Source organism: Chiloscyllium punctatum, chromosome 37 (genome assembly GCF_047496795.1).
Source record: "Chiloscyllium punctatum isolate Juve2018m chromosome 37, sChiPun1.3, whole genome shotgun sequence".
Lineage (NCBI taxonomy): Eukaryota > Metazoa > Chordata > Chondrichthyes > Orectolobiformes > Hemiscylliidae > Chiloscyllium > Chiloscyllium punctatum.
Window position 1 is genome coordinate 39,972,447 of NC_092775.1, and position 22,262 is coordinate 39,994,708.

Genomic DNA, 22,262 nt, shown 5'->3' on the forward strand with positions numbered 1-22,262 from the left:
ATATTTACAAACAGTACGCTGTAAAAAGTTGGACAATAAAGTAGGTGAAACATTTTTGTCTGGCTGAGGAGGCAAGATAAGTCTCACTCTCTAATTTTCACACTATTTGCTCTTTTACCTCATCAGCTACTATATCATCAATTAAAAGAGAGTTGGATAAGAATGTGCAAAAGAATATCTAGTGTTGAAGAAATGGAATTGGACTGAAGAATGCCATTTGAAGAACTAACCCCAGTGCAAGTATAATTTCATCCGTGCTACAAATTTTACAAGTTACCTTTTTTCCCCTCCTCTCTTTCCTTTGGAACTCAAAATCATATCAAAGATGAGCAAATAGAGGTAGTATAAATTTTCCTTGTTTGCTATTTTATCAGCTCATTTATTTAATTTATTTCAGAGGGTTGATAGCTCAGTTAAAGCTGTAATTTGAAAAATTAATGTTTTATTTATTTGTTACCTCAGGACCCAAAACACCAGGATGAAAGAAAGTTATCCTCAGTCTCAAAGAACTCAGAAGAAGAAACATAGAATTCAGTACAAAAACATTAATTAGATATGAATTTCAATGCTATAATTTATGACCTTACTGCTACTTCACCATCAACAAATCTAAAAATAATCTTGTTAGCCATTTTAACTTGCTCTTGATTTTCTATAACAACAGAAATAATGTAATTTGAGTCACATTGACATGTTCATAATCCCTTTATCTGCTTTATTTTTAGGATGAATCTGTCTGGGCAGTCTTCTGTTCACTCATACATTTATTGTAATTTTTGTTAAAGTATATCAGAATCCCAATCAGGATAATATCAGTTTCATTTCTAGAGTTGATTATTTCTACATTATCTCAGGCATTTTGCCGGTCATCCATTAACTGAAGTAGTCAGGCATGTTCTGCAAAGTAAACATAAGCAGAAGCATTGATGCATGTAATGATGTTGTGGGCTTTAGACACACAATGGATTGCGGAATGATGTAAATACTCGTGTTACACATGAGCTCACAGAACACTGGTCCAGTGCCAAGCTCTTGCATTAGGCCTTGAAAAAGCAAAATTAAAAGAATAGTCCAGGATGAGGATTTTCAACCTCATAGCCACAGCAGTGTGAATGTGACAAACAAAATGTTCAGTGAAACCATAAGGCTAACAATATAAATAACAAAATGCTAAGAACAGAACATTGCATGACATTATTGTTACTCGTTTAAAATGTGTCAAAGGAGTTTGTAAGTGTTTTTGAGATAGGGCAGTATTTTCTTCTGGGCTTCTGAGCCGCACTGGACTCAATGGAGATCAGAAGCTTGACCGGAGCAGGAACAGTTACTCACCTGTGAATGCCCCAAATCAATTAGCTGGTTAGCAGAAGGTAGGCTCACAGTCTAATTAAGGACTATGGGGACAGCCAATAGAAAGCCTTTCAGCATGAAAGCAGCAAATGGACGCCAGGGCAAAATGGAGGGGTCACAAAAGGGTCAGTTCTGACTGTCTGGCTTTAACAGTAGCAGCATTTGCACATCCTCCCTTGTCTACTGCTCAAAAACTGCCTCAAACAGTTAAACAGCACACCATTGCCTGCTTGACTCAGAGGCCAGCTGAAGTTCAGTTATCTTTCTTCAATACATCTCAATTAAATGACTCAAGTAAGCAACTTACCACTTGTGGATAGGAGCCTTACTGTCCATCACCCCGATACTACCTCTGAGAAAGTGAACAGAATGCAGCCTGGGGGTCCAATATTCTGATTGTTCTCATCTGCCCTTGTTTGTTACCCTGGTGGTGTCTAATAATCCTGTCAACAGTATCAGATATTACATGTAATCATGTGTTCTTATTTTAAGCCAAAATCGAGCTTTAAACTTAATGTAAGTCAAGTACGCTTTTCAAATGTGTTTTCTTCCTCTCATGAGTTATGCTGAAGTGTCGGTTGTGGTCTAAATTATACATTACTGAACTTGCAGCTTGTTTCATTTTCCCTGCAAAAGATTTAAAAATAAATTATTTAAAATTCTTTGAATGTACGCCCAAGAAATAATCACAACGGAATCACCAAGTCGGCAAAACATTGAGAAAATAACACAGCTAAATGAAGTTAAAAATCATGTAACAACAGGTTATAGTCCAACACGTTTATTTGGAAGCGGTAACTTTCGGAGCGTTGCTCCTTCATCAGGTGGTTGTGGAGAATAAGATCATAAGGCACAGAATTTATAGCAAAGATTTACAGTGTGATGTAACTGAAATCATTTGTTGAAAAAGACCTGGATTGTTTGTTAAGTCTCTCGTCTTTTAGAATGAAGATGTTGGTTTCAGTTCTTTCATATGTAAATCGCAGAATTTTATTTAAGTTCTGAGATTTCCCTCCCCATCCTGCAAAGTCCCTCCGCGACTACCTGGTCAGGTCCACGTCCCCTAACAACCCACCATCCCCTCCTGGCACCTTCCCCTGCCACTGCAGGAATTTAAAAACCTGCACCCACACCTCCCCCCTCATCTCTGTCCAAGGCCCCAAAGGAGCCTTCCACATCCATCAAAGTTTCACCTGCACTTCCACATGTCATTTATTGTGTCCATTGCTCCCGATGTGGTCTCCTCTGCATTGGGGTGACTGGATACCTTCTCGGAGAGTGCTTCAGAGAACACCCGCACCAATCAACCCCACTGTCCTGTGGCCGAACATTTCAACTCCCCCCTCCCACTCTGCCAATGACATGCAGGTCCTGGGCCTCCTCCACCTACACTCCCTCACCACCCAACACCTAGAGGAAGAACTACTCATCTTCTGACTTGGGACCCTTCAGCCCCATGACATCAATGTGGACTTCACCAGTTTCCTCATTTCCCCTTCCCCCACCTTACCCCAGTTCTAACCTTCCAGCTCAGCCCCATCCTCATGACCTTGCCCACCTGTCAATCTTCATTCCCACCTATCTACTCCACCCTCCTGTCCGACCTATCACCTTTACCCACACGTATTGCATTCTCAGCTACCTTCTCCCGAGCCCCACACCCCTCCCATTTATCTCTCCACCCCCCCAGGCTTTCAGCCTCATTTCTGAGGAAGAGCTTTTGCCTAAAATAGCGATTTTTCTGGTGCTCGGATGCTGCCTGACCTGCTGTGTTTTTCCAGCACCAATCTTGTCTCTAATTTCCAGCATCTGCAGTACCCACTTCTGCCCTATTGGACGATAACCTGGTGTTGTGTGATTTTTAACTTTGTACACCCCAGTCCAACACTAGCATCTCCAAATCATAGCTAAATGAAAAAGTAATGTAAAAGTGTGTGTCATTGTACTGCATGTTTGATTTTGGACATTCTCAGAACATGGAAATTAAACTATTTAATTACACCCCACTTAGTGAATTTGAAAATTTTTTCAATGTTTATAAATCACTATGGGACCAAAATCACATAGAGTTCACCAATTAATTGTTTGTAGAGAAATCATGGAATTGTTCGAATGTAAAGAAAAGGCCTATTTTTAAGGATTTTCAGAATTAAACAGTTTTGAGTTACTACTAGACCAGAATATTTTATCACATTTATCAGTTTCCAGTACCATTGTTCTTGTCATCTATATTATTCTAAGAATGAAATTTACGCTCTATAAACCTTCAGTTATTTTGAGAAGTAGTCAACATTCCCTATTCTACTTGTTTTATAAGTTTTATAAAAACATAAGTCATTTTTTTAAATATGGCTCATTATGCATTCCATGCATTGTATCAATATTGAAAGTGAATAACCTTGACAATATTTTTAAAAAATCTTAGATCTACATTTGCTGTTTGAACCTTTGTGTGGCCCTGTTTTAAAATCACATGATTACATAATTTTTTTATTCCTCCTTTCAGTCATCGAGATGAATAGCATGGAAAAAAAACCCTTCGGTCCAACTGGTCCATACCGATTAGACATCCTAAATTAATTTGGTCCCATTTCCCAGCATTTGGCCCATATCCCTCTAAATCCTTCCAATTCACATACCCATTCAGATGCCTTTTAAATGTAATTGTCCCAGCCTCCACCACTTCCTTTGGCAACTCATTCCATACATGCACCACCCTCTATCTGAAAATGTTTCCCCTTAAATGTCTGGTTATCCACTTTGGTGGCAAGAACAGGAAGGCAGATTACTACCTCAATGGTATCAAATTAGGTAAAGGGGCTGTTCAGAGAGATCTGGGTGTTCTTGTCCACCAGTCAATGAAGGCAAGCATGCAGGTACAGCAGGTCGTGAAGAAGGCTAATAGCATGCTGGCCTTCATAACAAGAGGGATTGAGTATAGAAGCAAAGAGGTGCTTCTGCAGCTGTACAGGGCCCTGGTGAGACCACACCTGGAGTACTGTGTACAGTTCTGGTCTCCAAATTTGAGGAAAGACATTCTGGCTATTGAGGGAGTGCAGCGTAGGTTCACGAGGTCAATTCCTGGAATGGCAGGATTGCCTTACACGGAAAGACTGAAGCGACTGGGCTTGTATACCCTTGAGTTTAGAAGACTGAGAGGGGATCTGATTGAAACGTATAGGCTTATGAAAGGACTGGACACTCTGGCAGGAGGGAACATATTTCCGTTGATGGGGGAGTGCCGAACCAGAGGACACAACTTAAAAATACGGGGTAGACCATTTAGGACAGAGATGAGGAGAAACTACTTCACACAGAGAGTGGTGGCTGTGTGGAATGCTCTGCCCCAGAGGGCAGTGGAGGCCCAGTCTCTGGATTCTTTTAAGAAAGAATTGGATAGAGCTCTTAAAGATAGTGGAGTCAAGGGGTATGGAGATAAGGCTGGAACAGGATACTAATTAGGAATGATCAGCCATGATCATATTGAATGGCGGTGCAGGCTCGAAGGGCAGAATGGCCTACTCCTGCATCTATTGTCTATTGTCTATTGTCTATTGTCTTAGGTCCCTTGTAAATCTTTCCCTTTCCACCTTAAACCTCTGCTCTCTTCCCTATCCAGGGGAAAAGACCTTGGCTATTCACCCCATCCATGCCACTCATAATTTTATAACTTCTATAAGGTCACCCCTCAGCCTCCGATACTCCAGTCTATTCAGCTTCTTCCTATAGTTCAAACCCTCCAACCCTGCCATCATCTTTGATGAGCACTTTCAAGTTTCGCAATATCCTTGCTAAAGCAGGGAGACCAAAATTGAATGCAGTATTCCAAAAATGGCCTAACCAATGTCCTGTACAGCTACAACATGGCTTCCCAACTCCTTTACTCAATGCACTGACTAATAAAGGCAAGCCTTCTTCATGACCATGTCTATCTGCAATTCCACCTTGCACTGTAAGGTCTCTTTGTTCCGTAAACTCCCCAGGACCTTAAGTGTATAAGTCCATCCCTGATTTGTCCTACCAAAATGGAAAACCTCATATTTATAAAGATTAAACGTCCGTTCACATGTATAATGTAAATGCAGGTGTAAATTTATTCTGATTATATGCAATGCTGGAACAGTTTTCTGAGTTGTTGCGCCAGATTGGCTGCAACATTGTTTAATTTTTTTTTGGTTTGTAATTGTAAATTTATAAGTGAGCATATTGATTGAATGTAATTTTTGTTATTCACTCCTAGGATGTGAGCGTCGCAAGGTGACCAGTATTTATTGCCAGCCCCTATTTGCCTTGAGGTGGTGGTGTTGAGCTGCTTGATTGAACTGCTGCAGTCTATGTATTGTTGCTCGACCCATATGGCATTAGGGATGGAATTCAAGCAACAGTGAAGAAAACGCAATGTGTTTCCAATTCAGAATGTTAAGTGGCTTGAATGCGAACTTGCAGTTGCTTGTTTTATCAGCAATCTACTGCTCATCCTTTTAGATGGTAATGGTCATGGCTTTGGAAGCTGCCCATCTAACAATCTTTGATCAATTTCGCCAGTACATCTGTTGACAGTATACACTGCAGCTGGAGTTTGTTTTGATCTGTCTTTTCAGATTTCCATTCTTGCTTTGCTTGATCTTGCACATTATGGATTGTTAACCCCAGATTTCCGAAAGGAATTTTGATGTAAAGCATGGATCTCCAGCATTGCTGTAAATTGCCTGAGATCAAAGCATTTTAAATTTCATTCTTCACTATGGCTCGACCATGCAGAAGGTATGGAAAAGGACGACATTGGATAGAGGGAACAGAGACAAGGAAATGAGTGCTTATGGTAAAGGTACCTTGGATTGAGGAAAGAGGGAAAAAACAAGAAATGAGGATAGCAGTTTGAAAGGGAGAATAGGTATTGTTCAAATAGAAACAAAGTATTTTCTGGATTGTGAAGATTGTTCCAAGTGTGTTAGTTATCTAAGTCAAAGGTTAATGAGCTGTTGTCAGAGATTCTGCGGTGGGAGGTCAGCAAATTATGAGAAATACTACTTTATAGAAGAGAGTACAAAAACTGGATAGCAAATTGTTTCTATTTATAATTCAGCTCACAACAGAAAATGCAAATGTAAGGATAGAATTAATAAATTCAAAACTCAGATTGAGTTAGACTTGTCATGCCATATCCTATTCTTGTCCAATTATCCACCTGCCTCCAACAATATTTCACCTGAAAACAATATTTGATCTTGACTCCTTACACAGAGTACCACAAGAGATTGACATGCGAACATAAAGAGATTGCTGATTACATCTTTGAGCACTACGAATGTATAGATAATCAGTGAATGAACTGGTCATAGAGTCATAGAGCTGTACAGCATGGAAACAGACCATTCTGTCCAACTTCTCCATGCTGACCAGATATACTAAATCAACTTAGTCCCATTTGCCAGCATTTGGCCCATATCCCTCTAACTCTTTCCAATTCATATATTCATTCAGATGCCTTTTAAATGTATTTGTACCAGCCTCCAACACTTCCACTGGCAGCTTATTCCATACATGCACCATCCTCTGCATGAAAATGTTCCCCCTTAGGTCCCTTTTAAATCTTTCCCCTCTCACCATAAACCTATGTTTTGGACTTCCACACCCCAGGGAAAAGACCTTCTATATTCACCCTATCCATGCCCCTCATGATTTTATGAACTTCTAGAAGGTTACTCCTCAGCCTCTGATGTTCCAAGGAAAACAGCCCTAGCCTATTCAGCCTCTCCCTGTAGCTCAAATCCTCCAACCCTGGTAACATCCTTGTAAATGTTTTCTGAACCCGTTCAAGTTTCACAACTTCCTATAGCAGGGAGACCAGAATTGCACACAGTACTCCAAAGGTGACCTCACTAATGTCCTGTACAGCCACAACTTGACCTCCCAACTCTTACACTCAATGCACTGATCAATAAAGGCAAGCATACCAAATGCCTTCTTCACTATCCTGCAACTCCACTTTCAAGGAATTATGAATTTGGACTCCAAGGTCTCTTTGTTCAGCAACACTCCCCAAGACCTTGCCATTAAGTGTATAAGCCTGCCCTGATTTGCCTTTCCAAAATGCATCACCTCACATTAACCTAAATTAAACCCCATCTGCCATTCCCAGGCCCATTCCTAAGCCCATCTGATGAAGATCCCATTGTACAATGAGGTAACCTTCTTTCCTATCCACTACATCTCCAATTTTGGTGTCATCTGCAAACTTATGAACCAACCTTCCATGTTCACATCCAACACCGATCCTTGTGGCACACCACTGGTCACAGACCTCCGGTCTGAAAAGCAAGCCTCCACCATCAACCTCTGGCTTCTACCTTTGAGCCAGTTCTGGTGAACACACCTCTGCATACATTACGGGCCTAAATTATCTACAATGTTTATTTAAAAACAAAGCCTTGCATGAGATGTTGCTTTATTGTGATTTTTCACATCAATCTGTTCCTGTTTGGCAGAAAATGATTTTAGAACCCACAAAATAAACAGAATTCAAAGCTAGATTTTATGATTATCGACTATGTAAGGGTGATAATGCCTTACTTGCTATATTCTTGTCTTTATTCATATCATGCAATTTTAAAGACTTCCAATTTTCTCCTCTTCAATTATTCTTCAGAATTTCCCTTCATTACAGAAGGTTTCAATGTATCTTTAATAAGATAACCTGCTAAAAAAACACAGAAACATACAAACTATTTTGTTGCCAAAATCTTTCTTCAGTAGTTACAGGGTTAAGTTTTAACTGGAGATAAGTGCAGACCACATGAAAGCAGATATGGAACAGACCACAGTTTGTGTCAATGCAAGTAACAATGATTAAGCACAGACTGTTTACATTATCCATATCTAGGCTTTTACGGATCTATGCAACCTATAATCAGTTATTATACAAACATTACATTAGGTGGTGACACAATCACCTCTGGACACAAATGTAGAGCAAGCAAACTGCAAAATTATCCTTACTCGTTGAGAACCTTTATTTCAAACATTTTACACATTATTATTGTTGATACACTGGATGATGACCAATCTAGATTTAAATGCATTTTCACCTTCAAAGAAAAATGCAAGATTGAGAACCAGGGTGGTGGTGGGGGAGAAAGTTACATAGGTAAGGAGGAAAAAAATCCATTTAATAACTGAAATATAAAAATCTAAATTTTATGGTTGAGCCATAGGGAAAACAAGAATCAAAGGAGATCAATGAGGACAGATGATAGGGGAGTGAAAGTTAAGAGTGAAAACAAAACATGGAGAGGACAGCAGATTCAAATAATCGACAAATATTTCATTTTTCATGATCTACATTACATTTGAATGTCTCCTGAAGGGTCAATTAAAAGAAACAGGATTCATTTGGATAAGCACAGTCACCGCTGTTCTCACATTTTATTACCTTACAAGTTGGAAAAAAATTTTTTTCCAACATTCTGCTCCCATGACAAACACCTGATGCCATTTGCCTGTTGAAATTAAGATGTGTCATTGATGCATTCATTATGTTCATCACAGCTACTCATATGATGATGATAACTGAGAACATGTTCCCTGACTGAAACCATGCTGAGACGTTTCTTATAGTTTAGTAACAATGTAAATGCTGCAGCCTTGAATTCCTTCAGCTCTCCCTGTGTATTTTAAGTGAACAAGGACAACTGTGGATTCAAACTGGGATGTAACCTAGTAGGATCAGGTTGTCTTGTCAAAATTGATTTTAGCCTTTCTTTCAGGGTGGCTGCAAGTGTTGCTCTGCTTATCCCTTGCTGCCTGAGATAATACAGGAAAGTAGAACTGATGGAATGGCATGATTTGACAGAACTTCTAATAGACCTATTTTTTGTCACAGTGAACTATCCACTGACAAGATATATATTTTACTTTTGCACAGCAAAGTTAGGATCCACTAGAGATCTAGACCAGTTTCATTGCTTGGGAATACGTCAAGACTATACATTGAGGTAATGGTTAAATTTAAAGTGTGGACTATAACTTTAGGAAACAGAATTAAGCCATGAAAGAAACAAGAATAATGCAACAGCCACCAGCATAGAGGAATTAAGATTTTGAAAGCAAATTAGTGCAATACCATCACCATCCATAGAAAACTTAATTATGATGCAGTCATGTTTAATAATATTTTTGTGATAAAGCAAATTGCTGACATTTTTTGCCTATCCTTCATTGTTGTGTGTTGATGGGCTTTTTTGGACTATTGCCGATAGTTTGGAGTAATGGAATGACTTGCTGGCATCCCCTGAGCCTGAACGAAACTGTATGTGAGTAAAGTTCACAGGAGGTGATGGCCTAGTGATGTTAATAATGATTTATAAATCCAGAGACCCGGGTAATGTTCTGGAGACCCTGGTTCATATGAAATCTGGTAGAATTTGAATTTTAAAAACGCTAGAATTTACAATGAGCATGAAACCATTGCCAACTGTTGTAAAAACCCATCTGGTTCACTAATGTCCTTGAAGGAAGAAACCTTCCCTAGTCTGGTCTACATGTGACTCCACAGCAAAATGGTTGACCCTCAACTGCCCTCTCTGAATTAGGGACGGTAATAAATGCTGGCGTGGCCAGCAATGGCCACATCCTGTGCATTAATAAAAAGTTTCCAACTTTATTTCAATTATTAACAACATCAAAAAGCAACTCTGTTGTGTCAGTCACTGTCAGCATTGTGGAGCCAGGAAATCTCAGGCCCAAGCAATGTCCAGCTATTAAAGAGAATGCTTTGTCTAGAATATAGGTCACTTTCAAAAAAATGTCAAAGTGGGATATAGGCACAGAACAGCAAGAAGCCATGTAGCTATTCACAAAAGAATTTAGTGAGGTCAAACAGGCAACATAAAAAATGCTAAATGCTTTGAGGCAAGTCGGCAATCCAGACCTAGCCTTTTTAGCAGAAAATATGAATATCAACAGACATCTAAATAATTCTAAATTCAATACGGGCTAAGTATCACAATATTATCACATATACCATGGAAGAAACAATGTCATCAGCAAACAGCAGTGCAATGAAATGGTGCAGGAAGTATAGCACTTAAGATTAAAGGTATTCTACATCAACTCTTCAACACAAGGGGTGTATGATAGGAGAGAACTTAGATATATTTCACAAAGAAGAATGCCCATTCTTGAGTATGAATGCATACCTTAACCTTCAAATGGCAGAAAGAGTTAATATAGTAATAGTTAAAAAAAAATTATAGGAACTATTAGCCATGGACCAACAGGTCAAGGTACACCAGGTTACTAACCAACAAGTTGTGTAATTGCAAGGTTTGTGAAGGTTTGTAGCTCAGGTTGAGGTTTAGGGTGTAGGTTTGCTCGCTGAGCTGTAGGTTTGATATCCAGACGTTTCATGTATCCTGGTGGCTAACTTTCTTCCTGTTTGTCCGACGTAGTGTTTGTGGCAGTCCTTGCATGGAATTTTATAGATGACGTTGGTTTTGTCCATGGGTTGTACTGGGTCTTTTAAGTTTGTTAGTTTTTGTCTGACAGTGTTGGTGGGTTTGTGTGCTATGAGGATTCCGAGGGGTCTTAGTAGTCTGGCTGTCATTTCTGATACATGAACACCAGCTAGCCACAAAAAGACACGACCTTCTCTTCCTCGTAGCCCTACACACGGATGAAAAAAAACACCATTTCGACTGGGACAACACATCTATCCTGGGACAGGCTAAGCAAAGACATGCCAGAGAATTCCAAGAGGCCTGGCGCTCCAACCACAGCGCCATAAACAAACGCGTAGATCAAGATGCCATCTATCAACCCCTCAGAAAACGAACAGGAAATGACATCACCACAAACCCAGGAACCCCCATCCAGGAGAAAGATATAAATAGAAAGCAGGAGACAACAGCTTCTCTTCACTTGGAGGTTGTCACTGATGATGTTACCTAGCCAGGTAATGAAATGTCTGGATATCAAACCTACAGCTCAGTTGCGTAATAATTAAAGAACAACTGGTTGAAGATTTCATAGCAATCCCTAGGTTCATGGCAGAACCTAAACTGAAAACAGGATCCATAAAATTAGTTGTGCTGGCATAATGGACTTCAGCAAGGCGTTCAACAAGGTTCACCATGGGAGACTGGTTAGCAAGGTTAGATCTCATGGAATACAGGGAGAACTAGCCATTTGGATACTGAACTGGCTCAAAGGTGGTGGTGGAGGGTTGTTTTTCAGACTGGAGGCCTGCGACCAATGGAGTGCCACAAGGATCAGAGCTGGGTCCTCTACTTTTCATCATTTATATAAATGATTTGGATGTGAGCATAAGATGTATCGTTAGTAGGTTTGCAGATGACACCAAAATTGGAGGTGTAGTGGATAGCAAAGAAGGTTGCCTCAGATTATAGCAGGATCTTGATCAGATGGCCCAATGGGCTGAAAAGTGGCAGAAAGAATTTAATTCAGATAAGTGTGAGGTGCTGCATTTTGGGAAAGCAAATCTTAGCAGGACTTATACACTTAATGGTAAGGTCCTAGGGAGTGTTGCTGAACAAAGAGACCTTGGAGTGCAGGTTCATAACTCCTTGAAAGTGGAGTTGCAGGTGGATAGAATAGTAAAGAAGGCATTTGGTATGCTTTCCTTTATTGGTCAGAGTATTGAGTACAGGAGTTGAGAGGTCATCTTGTGGCTATACAGGAAATTGGTTCGGCCACTGTTGGAATATTGCATGCAATTCTGGTCTCTGTCCTATTGGAAAGATGTTATGAAACTTGAAAGGGTTCAGAAAAGATTTGAAAGGATGTTGCCAGGTTTGGAGAATTTGAACCATAGAGAGTGGCTGAACAGGCTGGGGCTGTTTTCCCTGGAGCAGCGGACTCTGACGGGTGACGTTATAGAGGTTTACAAAATCATGAGGGGCATGGATAGGATAAATAGACAAAGTTTTTTCCCTGGGTTGGGGGAGTCCAGAACTAGAGAGCATAGGTTTAGGTTGAGAGGGGAAAGATATAAAAAAGACCTAAGGGGTAACTTTTTCACGCAAAGTGTGGTGCGTGTATGGAATGAGCTGCCAGAGGAAGTGGTGGAGGCTGGTACATTTGCAACTTTTAAAAGGCATTTGGATGGGTATATGAATAGGAAGGGTTTGGAGGGATATGGGGGGGCTGACGGCAGTTGGGACTAGATTGGGTTGGGATAACTGGTCAGCATGGACGGCTTGGATTGAAGGGTCTGTTTCCGTGCTGTACATCTCAATGACTCTATGCCAGAAAAGCACAGCCAGTCAGGCAGCATTTGAGGAGCAGGAGAGTTGACGTTTCGAGCATGAGCTCTTCATCGGGAATGACGGGGCCCAAGGGGGCTGAGAGGTAAATGGAAGGGGGATGGGGCTTGAGGGGAAAGGTAGCTGGGAATGTGATAGATAGATGAAAGTGGGAACTGATGGTGACAGGCGGAGTGGAGGGTGGAGTGGATAGGTGGGAAGGAAGTTGGACAGACGGGACAGTTCAAGAGGATGGTGCCATGTTGGAGGATTGGATCTGCGATAAGGTTGGGGGAGGGGAAATGAGGAAACTGATGAAATCGACATTGATCTGTGTAGTTAGAGGTTCACAAGGCGGAAGATGAGGCATTCTTCGCCCACACGTCGGGTGGCTAGAATTTGGCGATGGAGGCAGCCCAGGACTTGCATGTCCTTGGCAGAGTGGGAGGGGGGAGTTGAAGTGTTCGGCCACAGGGCAGTGGGGTTGTTTAGTGCGTGTCCCCCAGAGATGTACTCTGAAACGTTCCGCAAGTTGGCATCCTGTCTCCCCCAATTTTGACATCCTGTCTACCCACATCGAGAGCAACGGACACAGTGGATGACGTGTGTGGAGATACAGGTAAATCTCTGTTGGTCTCCTCCCATTCATCCCACAGCCCCCTTAGGGTCCCTGTCATTCCCGATGAAGAGTTCATGCTTGAAACGGTGACTCTCCTGCTCCTCAGATGCTGCCTGACTGGCTGCACTTTTCCAGGACCACACTTTTCGACTCTGATTTCCAGCATCTGCAGTCCTCATTTTCTCGTAATATATTTATTCAATACTATAAATGAGATGAAAACTTCCAACTACACAGAACTAGCATGTTTTCGACTTTTACAAATACTGAAAAACGTTCTGATTGCAATGATCAGCAAGGTTTATAAGAAAACAAGTAATCAGATAGCTAATGAACCGTATGGATGAATCAATCACTTGAGCTCATCGGTGAATCTTTAACTGACTTAATTCACAGCACACCTCATCATGAAAACAAATAATAATGACAGATTTAAATATGATATCAAATGTTGTGGTGATTTGGAAAATGCAAGTTTAAACAGAGAATTTAATTTCCTTATCTACCTAGGAAGAATCCTCTTTGTAACAGGGACAGAATCTAGCCAACCAAAAAGTACTCCACAAATATTGGGATAGACGAAGTGAACTTAATGAACATAGTACTAAGTTTAATTAGTATTGCGATCACTGATGCCGAATGAAAGCATCTAACCTAATTACCAAGTTGAAGTAAAAGCCTACACACTTCACAGATTTACTGGCAGATTGAGGACAAAAGTCTGTTGACACAAATTGAAAACGTGATACAAACAAGTCCAAGGAAGCCACAACTAAGAAGGAAAATCATATTCAGGTCATGGTCAACAAGAAATTGTCTTCTTGAGCTCCAGGACACAGCAAAAAAGTGCCTATTTCAACAGGCTGACTGTCCTCCACAAAAGGAAATTTATAAGATTAAAGATCCTCTGGATATAACATTCATGCAATACCTTTCTGCAATGATTTTCTGTTTCAGCCAGAAAGACATCCACCACAAAGGAAATCTAAGAAATAAATTGCTCTCCAGTTTAAAAGGGACTCACAGTCTTAACGTTAACACAGTAAGTGGGAAAAAGCTTTGGGAGAAAAATATTGTCTCAGCGTCTGAAAAGATGAGGTGAGTACCTTAAGCACCACCTACGACAATGATGCCCTACTGAATTGGTGAAAGAACAGTTTAAATTCCCAAGGGAATAAGACCTACCATCAAGTTCTTCCTCGTAACATCTGTAAACAATGTCTACCACATTAATGTAACTTGTGACTAGATGCTAGATGGTTGTGGCCGCTGCGTAACTATGCAGTTGGTCAAAAAAAAAACATTTTTAAAAATGAACGTGATAATTTATAATGGAAAAAAAAATCATCCGATGAAGAAGCAGCACTCCGAAAGCTAATGCTTCCAACTAAACCTGTTGGGCTAGAACCTGGTGTTGTGAGAGTTTTAAATTTGTCCTCCCCAATCCAACACCCCAATCATTTTCCAAACAAACTTTTTTAAAAAAAATCCCTACGGTCATATCTGAACTGTTTCTTCAGATACGAATCCCCTGGTTGCATCGGCCGTAAATTAAAAAAAAAACATTTTTTAAAATGAACGTGATAATTTATAATGGAAAAAAAAGGTAAATCGTGAAAGTGAATGGGAACAGGTGGAAGGTCTTTAAATAAGACAACTAGAGATGTTATAAAAAATGAGAGATTACAAACCTCAAACAAGGCCAGATTTTTGTTTTATATAAAATGAGGCCGCAAACGGTTTAACTAAAAAGGTCCAAAATACTTGGGGCGATTCACTGAAATCAAGTGGGGATTTATTTGCTTCGATTGTGACAATATTTCCCGTTGCGTTTGGAAAGTAATTCACCTTGATCAGTAATAATCTAGACAGGCGAACAGTTTTGCGCCACTCCCCCGCTCAGTCAGTGACTTTTCTCCTCGGGATTGAAGGTTCACCTCCCCTGGGGAAGAGCTGAGCCTCCTGTTTCCATGACGCCAACCGCAGGTCGTTGTTGGGGGGGTGGGGTAGGTCGAGGGTCAGAGGTCAAGTGGCAGGTCACGTGCTCAGCTTGCCAATATGGCGGCGCCTGAGGCTTAGGAGGAACCGTCGGCTGCTGCTACCTCCGCGATTTCACTGCCGCCAACAGCTGAAAAATCATGCACGAGGGCAGCAAAACGAAAAACATGTTTTTGACTCGAGCGCTTGAGAAGATCCTCGCTGATAAAGACGTAAGGAAAACTCACCATTCTCAGCTCCGCAAAGCCTGCGAGGTGGCTCTGGGTGAGTTTCCTGTTTTGGTTGTGAGAGAGGAGAGACTTCTGAGGGTGAACATTGAACATCGAAGTCTGCTAAACTGCCATAGTATACTTGACTCAGGCACGGATTTGACTTGCATTAACCTCAACTCAATCTGTAACTTAACCAGGCTAAGGCCTTCCACTGTCTTGTTTGAGAATTTCCCCTTGTACTTCCGCGATTAAACCGTGTTGATTGACATCCAATTTAGATATCGGCTTGGAAAGTTGCCAGCATGAGTGAGCGATATAATATGTTGTAACTGATTACAATTAATCCGATTCAATCTTTTCTGACGTTTAAAACATTGGCGGTATTTGGCGTGAGACCCTTCCGTGCTCAGGTTTTGACCCATGTTGATTAGTACAAATTGAAAGTCGAAATAGGGCTTTTAAAGTTGATAATTTATAAAAAGTGGATGCTTGAGAAATTAGTTAACTTGTTGCTGCCTGGTAAATGTTGTTGGCTTTGAAATTACAAGATTGGTTCTGACTCTGGTGTATCTGACCAGTCTAGAAAGTAAACGTTCAACAAATGCCTCCTTCCTTCACTCATTTATGTATTTCTGCTGCAAAATGCCCCATGCCACCTACATAAGTTCACACCCTTGGTAATCTGTTCAATGTGTTCATATTTTGTAAATTTGTGTTATCACAGTTAGTGACAGTAATTAATGAATTCCTGTTTTTAAATTTGTAGTTGAAGTGAAATTGTGTGTAATTTACCCAGGATGTAAACATCCAATTGAAAACTGGGAAGATGTGTTGTATATCAGTTGTTCAAGTTACTCAACCTAACAGTAGATATTGTGAGGCTATTTTGGTGAAATTTGTGTATCTTAAAAGTTAATAAAAGACTGAATCTCCTGTGTTTCAAAGATAGAAAGTATTGTACAAACGTGTAAATGAATTGTGGTATAACGTGACACATTTTGTTGTAGATAAGGTTTAATCTTTAATTTCTCAGCAACATATTTAAAAAGTTGCAGATGGTGCCAACTGGGCCTTGATACATTATGTCTTAAAAGAAAAACTTGATTTACAAAGTGTCCTCTATGATCATAGTATCCGAAAGTGTTTCGCAACCAATAAATACTTTTGATGTGTCGTCACTGCTTAAATGTAGGAAACTATGGGAGTTAGTTCACACAATCTGTTGTCCAAGAAAACTGCCATGAGTTGATGTCAGCAACAAAAACTAATATTGACACTGTGCCTTTTACTATCCTTGCATAGCTTAATATTAAACAAAGATTTCTACCTCCACCACTCTTGCAGGTAGTGAGTTCCAGATTCCCACCATTCTCTGGGTGAAAAAACATTTCCTTGTATCCCCTCTAAACCACCTGTCCTTAAGCTTAAATCTATGGTCAGTGATCCCTCCACCAAGGGGAAAAGTGCCATCCTGTCTATGTCCCTCAGTTTTTACATCTCAATCATGTGCTTCTTCAGCCTCCTTTTGGTCAAATGAAAACACCCCAGTCTATTCAACTTCTTCATAACTAAAACTCTCCATCTCAAGCAACCTTGTGCTACATCTTCTTCTCTCCACCCTCTCTGGTGCAATCGCTCCTCCTATAATGTGAATTCTAGAACTGCTCACAATACTCTTGCTGTGGCCTAATAACATTTTGTACAGTTCTAGCATAACCATTGTGCTGTTAAACTCGGTAGGTATCCCCTATGCCTTAGTAACTACGCTGTCTACCCATCCTGTGACCATGAGTTTTTTTTAATATAACAGTTGAAGACTGGAATTTGAAGTGCTAGGGACCTCAGGAGGAGGCTGAGATGATCGACATTTCTGGCTGGAGCTGAATGCAGATCCTGCAGCCTGTTTAAGCTTTTAAGTCTTATGCAGAAGTTTCACTAAGTTGGCATCTCAGTTTCAGGCATGTCTGGTACTGCTCCTAATGTGCTGCCATACACTCCTCGTTGAACCAGTGTGGTCTTCTAGCTTGGTATTAGTGGTAGAGGAAGTGGCATGGCACACAATAAGGTTACAGATTTTGATTGAGTGCAAATCTGCTGCTAGCTCTCAATAGGAAATCCAGTTTTGACCTGGTGGAAATACTCAGAATCTGTCTCATTTGGGAGAGTGATAGAATGTACTCAAGTGTAAGACAGGATTTTATCTCCACAAGGACTGTGCATTGGTCACTTCGACCTGCATTGTCATGGACTGGTGCATCTCAAATAGATAGATTGCACCAAGTACATTTTCTCATTGTGTTGGTTCTCTCACCACCAATGGCAGACCCACTGTAGCAGGTTTGCTCTTCAGGTCAGGGGTAGGTAAGTTAGTAGCAGTGTTATTAATTCACTTTGGTTCATTGATGTTCACCAACCAGAAGATATTTTTGCAAGTAATGATTAACATGGAGGAGTGAACAGCTGGCAGAGCAAGAGGGGCTTCCTGAAGAAGGGCTTATGCCCGAAACTTCGATTCTCCTACTCCTTGGATGCTGCCTAACCTGCTGCACTTTTCCATCAATACGTTTTTCAGCTCTGATCTCCAGCATCTGCAGTCCTTACTTTTTCCTAGAGCACAAGAGGGGGCAATTAGCAAGACTCTTCTTGCCCCTATTTGATCTGATGCCACAAGATTTCATGTAATGCAGATGACTTCCGTAGTCTCCACTCCCTTGCTGGACACAGGGGTGCACAACATTGTTACTATTATGGAGACCTTGTTGATGGAGGACTCCAGGGCAGGGCCAGGATATAAAAAGTTCAGGCGAGACTGGAAAGGTGTGCAAAAAAAAAACTGATGTTGCAATATTGGTCAAGGGGTTCATTGCTGTTATAAGAAATGTTGATATCTTGGGCTCCTCAGCTGGGGCCATATTGGTGGAATTTAAAAATAAAAACTGGGTGATCATAGTGCATTATAGACTGCCAAAACGTCAAGGAGAGATATAAGAGCTACTATATAAATAAATTTCAGAGAACTGCAAAAAGAGTAATTTATAGGGGATTTCACTTTCCCAATAATTATAAGGATAAACAAATTGAGAGGCTTACAGGGGATGGGATTCTTGAAATGTATCCAGGAAAGCTCTTTAAGCCAGCATGTAGAAAATTTTGCAAGTGAGGGTATGGTGATAACATTAGAGAACAAAATTGGGCAACTAGTTTAAATGCCACTGGGGAAGAATTTCAGTGATAGTTATATCAAACTATTTATTTTATACCTGCAGATTCTTGACTTTCTCCAACAGAGAATGTTCAAAGAAAATCAAGTAGTGTTAGGACTCCTGAATTTACTTTTTTGATTTCTTTTTTGTCAATTTCAGCTTGTGTTGCTTGGCTTACAATCAATAATTTAGTTTGAAGTAATGTTCTGGATTAATCTTTGTATCAATTGTTGTCTTGTTTGGATCTGTGATGTCTACTTTTAAGACGAAATAGCAAAGTAGGAAAAGTTGCTTTTCCCAGCCCTTTGTTGCTAGGGAACAATATTTTGGTGGGTTTTTTTGTGCCAAGATTAAAATGTCTAGCTTGCTTTATTGATAAGAATCTGTTTGCTCTTAGGTTAGGCATATACTTATTGGAGTTTAGGATAATGAAAGATGGTTAAATTGAAACATATGCCAAGCCACTTCATAATCTTATATCGATGCTGAGACATGTTTCTACTCATGAAGGAATCCAGAACAGATGGCACAGTTTCAGAAAAAATGATGTATCCCATTTTGAAATGGAGACAATGAGGATTTTCTTCTCTTCAGAATTATCTATGGCGAGCGAGTTGTGGAGTCTGCCATTTAATATATTGTTTATGGACCAGGCTGGACCCCCTCAAAACATTTCAAGAAAGTAGCCTAGACCCTAACTTTGCTCGTTGTTTTAAGCAGGTGTAAGTGGATATTCCAGGAGTGGTGCAGCTGGCCAAACCACTTTGTTTGAAACAAAATGGAATTTATTTGCAAGATTACTGAATTAAACACAAACGAAAGAGAACAGAATATAGAATAACTTGCACCCATCCAAAAAACTGAACAGACTATCCCAACTTAACGACTACAAATTCCTGCAACAATCCCCATGAGCACCCCTTGGCACAAAAAGTAAAATCAAACACAGGGTCTTACAGGAGAAGTGTGTGAGAGAGAGAAAGAGAGAGATGGCAGAGACATTCAGCATGGAACACCTTCTTCCATGTAGCTGTTTCTTTGACCAGCAGCCTCAAACTGACTGACTGCTTGCTCTGAACAGCCAGACTGCTAAAACGCAAACCTTAGGAGAAAGTGAGGATTGCAGATGCTGGAGATCAGAGACGAAAAGTGTGATACTGGGAAAGCACAGTGAGTCAGGCAGCATCTTCCTGATAAAGGGCTTATGCCCAAAACATTGACTCTCCTGTTCCTCGGATGCTGCCTGCTCTTTGCTTTTCCAGCGCCACACTTTTAAAACCCAAACCAGAGTAAAGCTGAGTTGGGAAAACTGGCCACTCCCCTCTCATTGTACAATTTTTTTCTTAAACTTAAAAGCTTCCCCGAATAGATCAAGCTAGACACTTCAGAGCCTGTGTCTTTTAAGACCTCCTGGAAGGAAAAAAGGACAATCTAACCTTGTTAAAGGAGCATCATCATCACAATATTCAAGTATGAACTTAAACTTTTGAACAAGAGGGCAGCCAAAATTTCTGGGAAATGTGCGGATGTATGCAGTTGAGGCCATGCTTTTATTAAACAGGGTAGCGGTTCTGGGGGAGTATGGCCTGTAGTTATCTTAGTTTTGTTTTCTGCATTTTTTCCATCACCTTTTCCCAACCTGTGGTGATACATTCTGAAGATTTTCAACGACAGTACAAGATGATCCCTCTTTTCAGTGTAAAATGCAGTTTAAAACAGCAAGTGATTGATGGATCTGAAGAGTTGATCAGTTTTTTGAATCCTAATCTATATGTAAAGTTAGCTGAATATGGAAGACTGCGGGAAAACAATAAAGCACATTCAGGTGATTAACTAAATAAAATTCAGTTGTTCCTGAACAAAAGAAGTACAAGCAGCAATGAGAATGAAGTAAGGGGAGAATGTTAGTAATAGAGGCACAAAAATGAACTGAATCCCAAAAGGAGTAGTGTTGACAAATTAATGAAAGAAGTAAAGTAACCAATGTAAGCAAATACATGAGAATAGTGGGAATGCAGAGAAGAGTTTCTGCTGAAACCTGTTGATTTTTGTCCCTTAAACTAGATATCTCTGGGAGAGAGTCTTCTAAATCCTTCCAGCTTAATAATGTCTTACCTATAACTTTAGTGGCAGAATAATTGTTTGATTTGCACTAAGTGAAAAAAATTACTTTTTTGCAATGGGGTAGAAAAACCCTCACTTTCTGGTGTTTTAATGGGCATCTGTCATTTAGGTTGCATAAACTTTTGTGCATTTGGACACCTAATCTCGCAGCAAGGTACGAGTGTAAGGAAGTTCTAAAGGAGCAAAGCAAATAAGCCAGCAATTTGATGGTCTTTATATTTCAGTTGCTTATGTGCAAATGTGGAAATAATTGTCCATTCCTTTTTATAACAAAGAGCATTCTTATTCCTGTTGCAAAATGTTAGCCAAAATGTTTTTATCATTTTGTCTCCACTTGGTGGAATTTGCTCAGTCACATGGCATTTATCTTGTTTTCCTTTAAAATGAAAGTAAGAAATTGTGCAATAAACTCAACCATTCATAAAAGAACCTCCAGAAGTTGATTTATACAAAGTTAAATTTCAAACCAGTTAAAAGTCAAAAATTTGGCTTTTAGTGAGCAAGTATTCGAGAGGTTATGGGATAACTACAGTATTTTTTGTTAATTCCCACTATAATTGAGTAGTATAAAGGGAAACATATTTTCATATTTGTAATTGTTTGATCTTTAATTATGATTCCCACTCAGTGAAAAATTCTACTTTTGCAATGGCGTGGAATATTTGTAATGAGAAGATCTGATTGTTTTAAAGTAAAATTAAAATGTTTGATGTATGATTTAAAAATACCCAAAGGGCACATTTTAAGTAGAGAACTGGATTGTGTGTTGGATGATATTTTAGGAATTCTTAATTTATGAATCAAGGTGGCTGATATGTTTTCTTCATTTGGATCTTTATTTTGCCATACCATGTGATTGTGTGGCTGAGTGAAAAGGGCTTATTGCAGGTGGATTTCACTGAAAAGCAGCTCAGAAACAACAACAAACCGATCTAAAAATGAGATCCATTCCTTGTGCAGCAAAATGGGTCCAAACTTCCACAACCATAGTTATACTGAAGCTTTGTGTGTCTTGTCACATTTCATGTTGACATTTACTTTATTCACTTATGGGGTGTGGGTATCACCAGGTAAAGTCAGCATTTATTGCCCAACCCTAAATGCTCTTGAGCTGAATTGCTTGCAAGACCACCTAGAGAGTAGGTCAGAGTCAACCACACTGCTCTGGGTCTGGAGTTAGCTGCAGACCAGACCAGGCAAGGGTGGCAGATTTTCTTCCCTAAAATAAATGAAGATGCTAAAAGCCATTAGATGTGATTGTTAGGCTAGCTTTTTGATTCCAGAAATTAGGATTTCACCATCTGCTTTGATGGGATTCAAAGGTAAATCCCCAGAGCATTAGTCTGGGATTCTGAGCTGCTAGTCCAGTGTAATTACCATTGTTTCACTGTGCGCCCCCCCCCCCCCCCACCACCAAAGAAATGTTGGTCATTAAACAACAGAAGAAGGCGCCACAAATTTTCCCATCTGAATTATGGCAGCAGAGCCCAAGATG

At 40.1% G+C, this 22,262-nt stretch overlaps 1 protein-coding gene and 1 long non-coding RNA gene across 3 annotated transcripts in view; one reads left to right on the forward strand and one right to left on the reverse strand.

Moving 5' to 3' along the window:
- Positions 1-594: 594 nt before the first annotated feature.
- On the reverse strand, positions 595-15,205 carry LOC140463023 (uncharacterized). 2 transcript variants are annotated; one of them, XR_011954576.1, is made up of 3 exons: positions 15,079-15,205; positions 7,924-8,047; positions 595-1,977 (listed from the first exon to the last, which is right to left on the reverse strand). It is a non-coding gene; the product is annotated as an uncharacterized lncRNA (long non-coding RNA). The 2 variants fall into 2 exon arrangements; XR_011954575.1 differs by having other exon boundaries at positions 7,924-8,050; positions 15,079-15,199.
- Positions 15,206-15,282: 77 nt separating this feature from the next.
- LOC140463026 (brefeldin A-inhibited guanine nucleotide-exchange protein 2-like) overlaps positions 15,283-22,262 on the forward strand; it is a 96,745-nt gene continuing 89,765 nt past the window's right edge. Inside the window, 1 exon segment of the mRNA XM_072556631.1 lies at positions 15,283-15,492. Coding sequence (XP_072412732.1) covers positions 15,369-15,492 — 124 coding nt within the window. The 5' untranslated portion in view covers positions 15,283-15,368.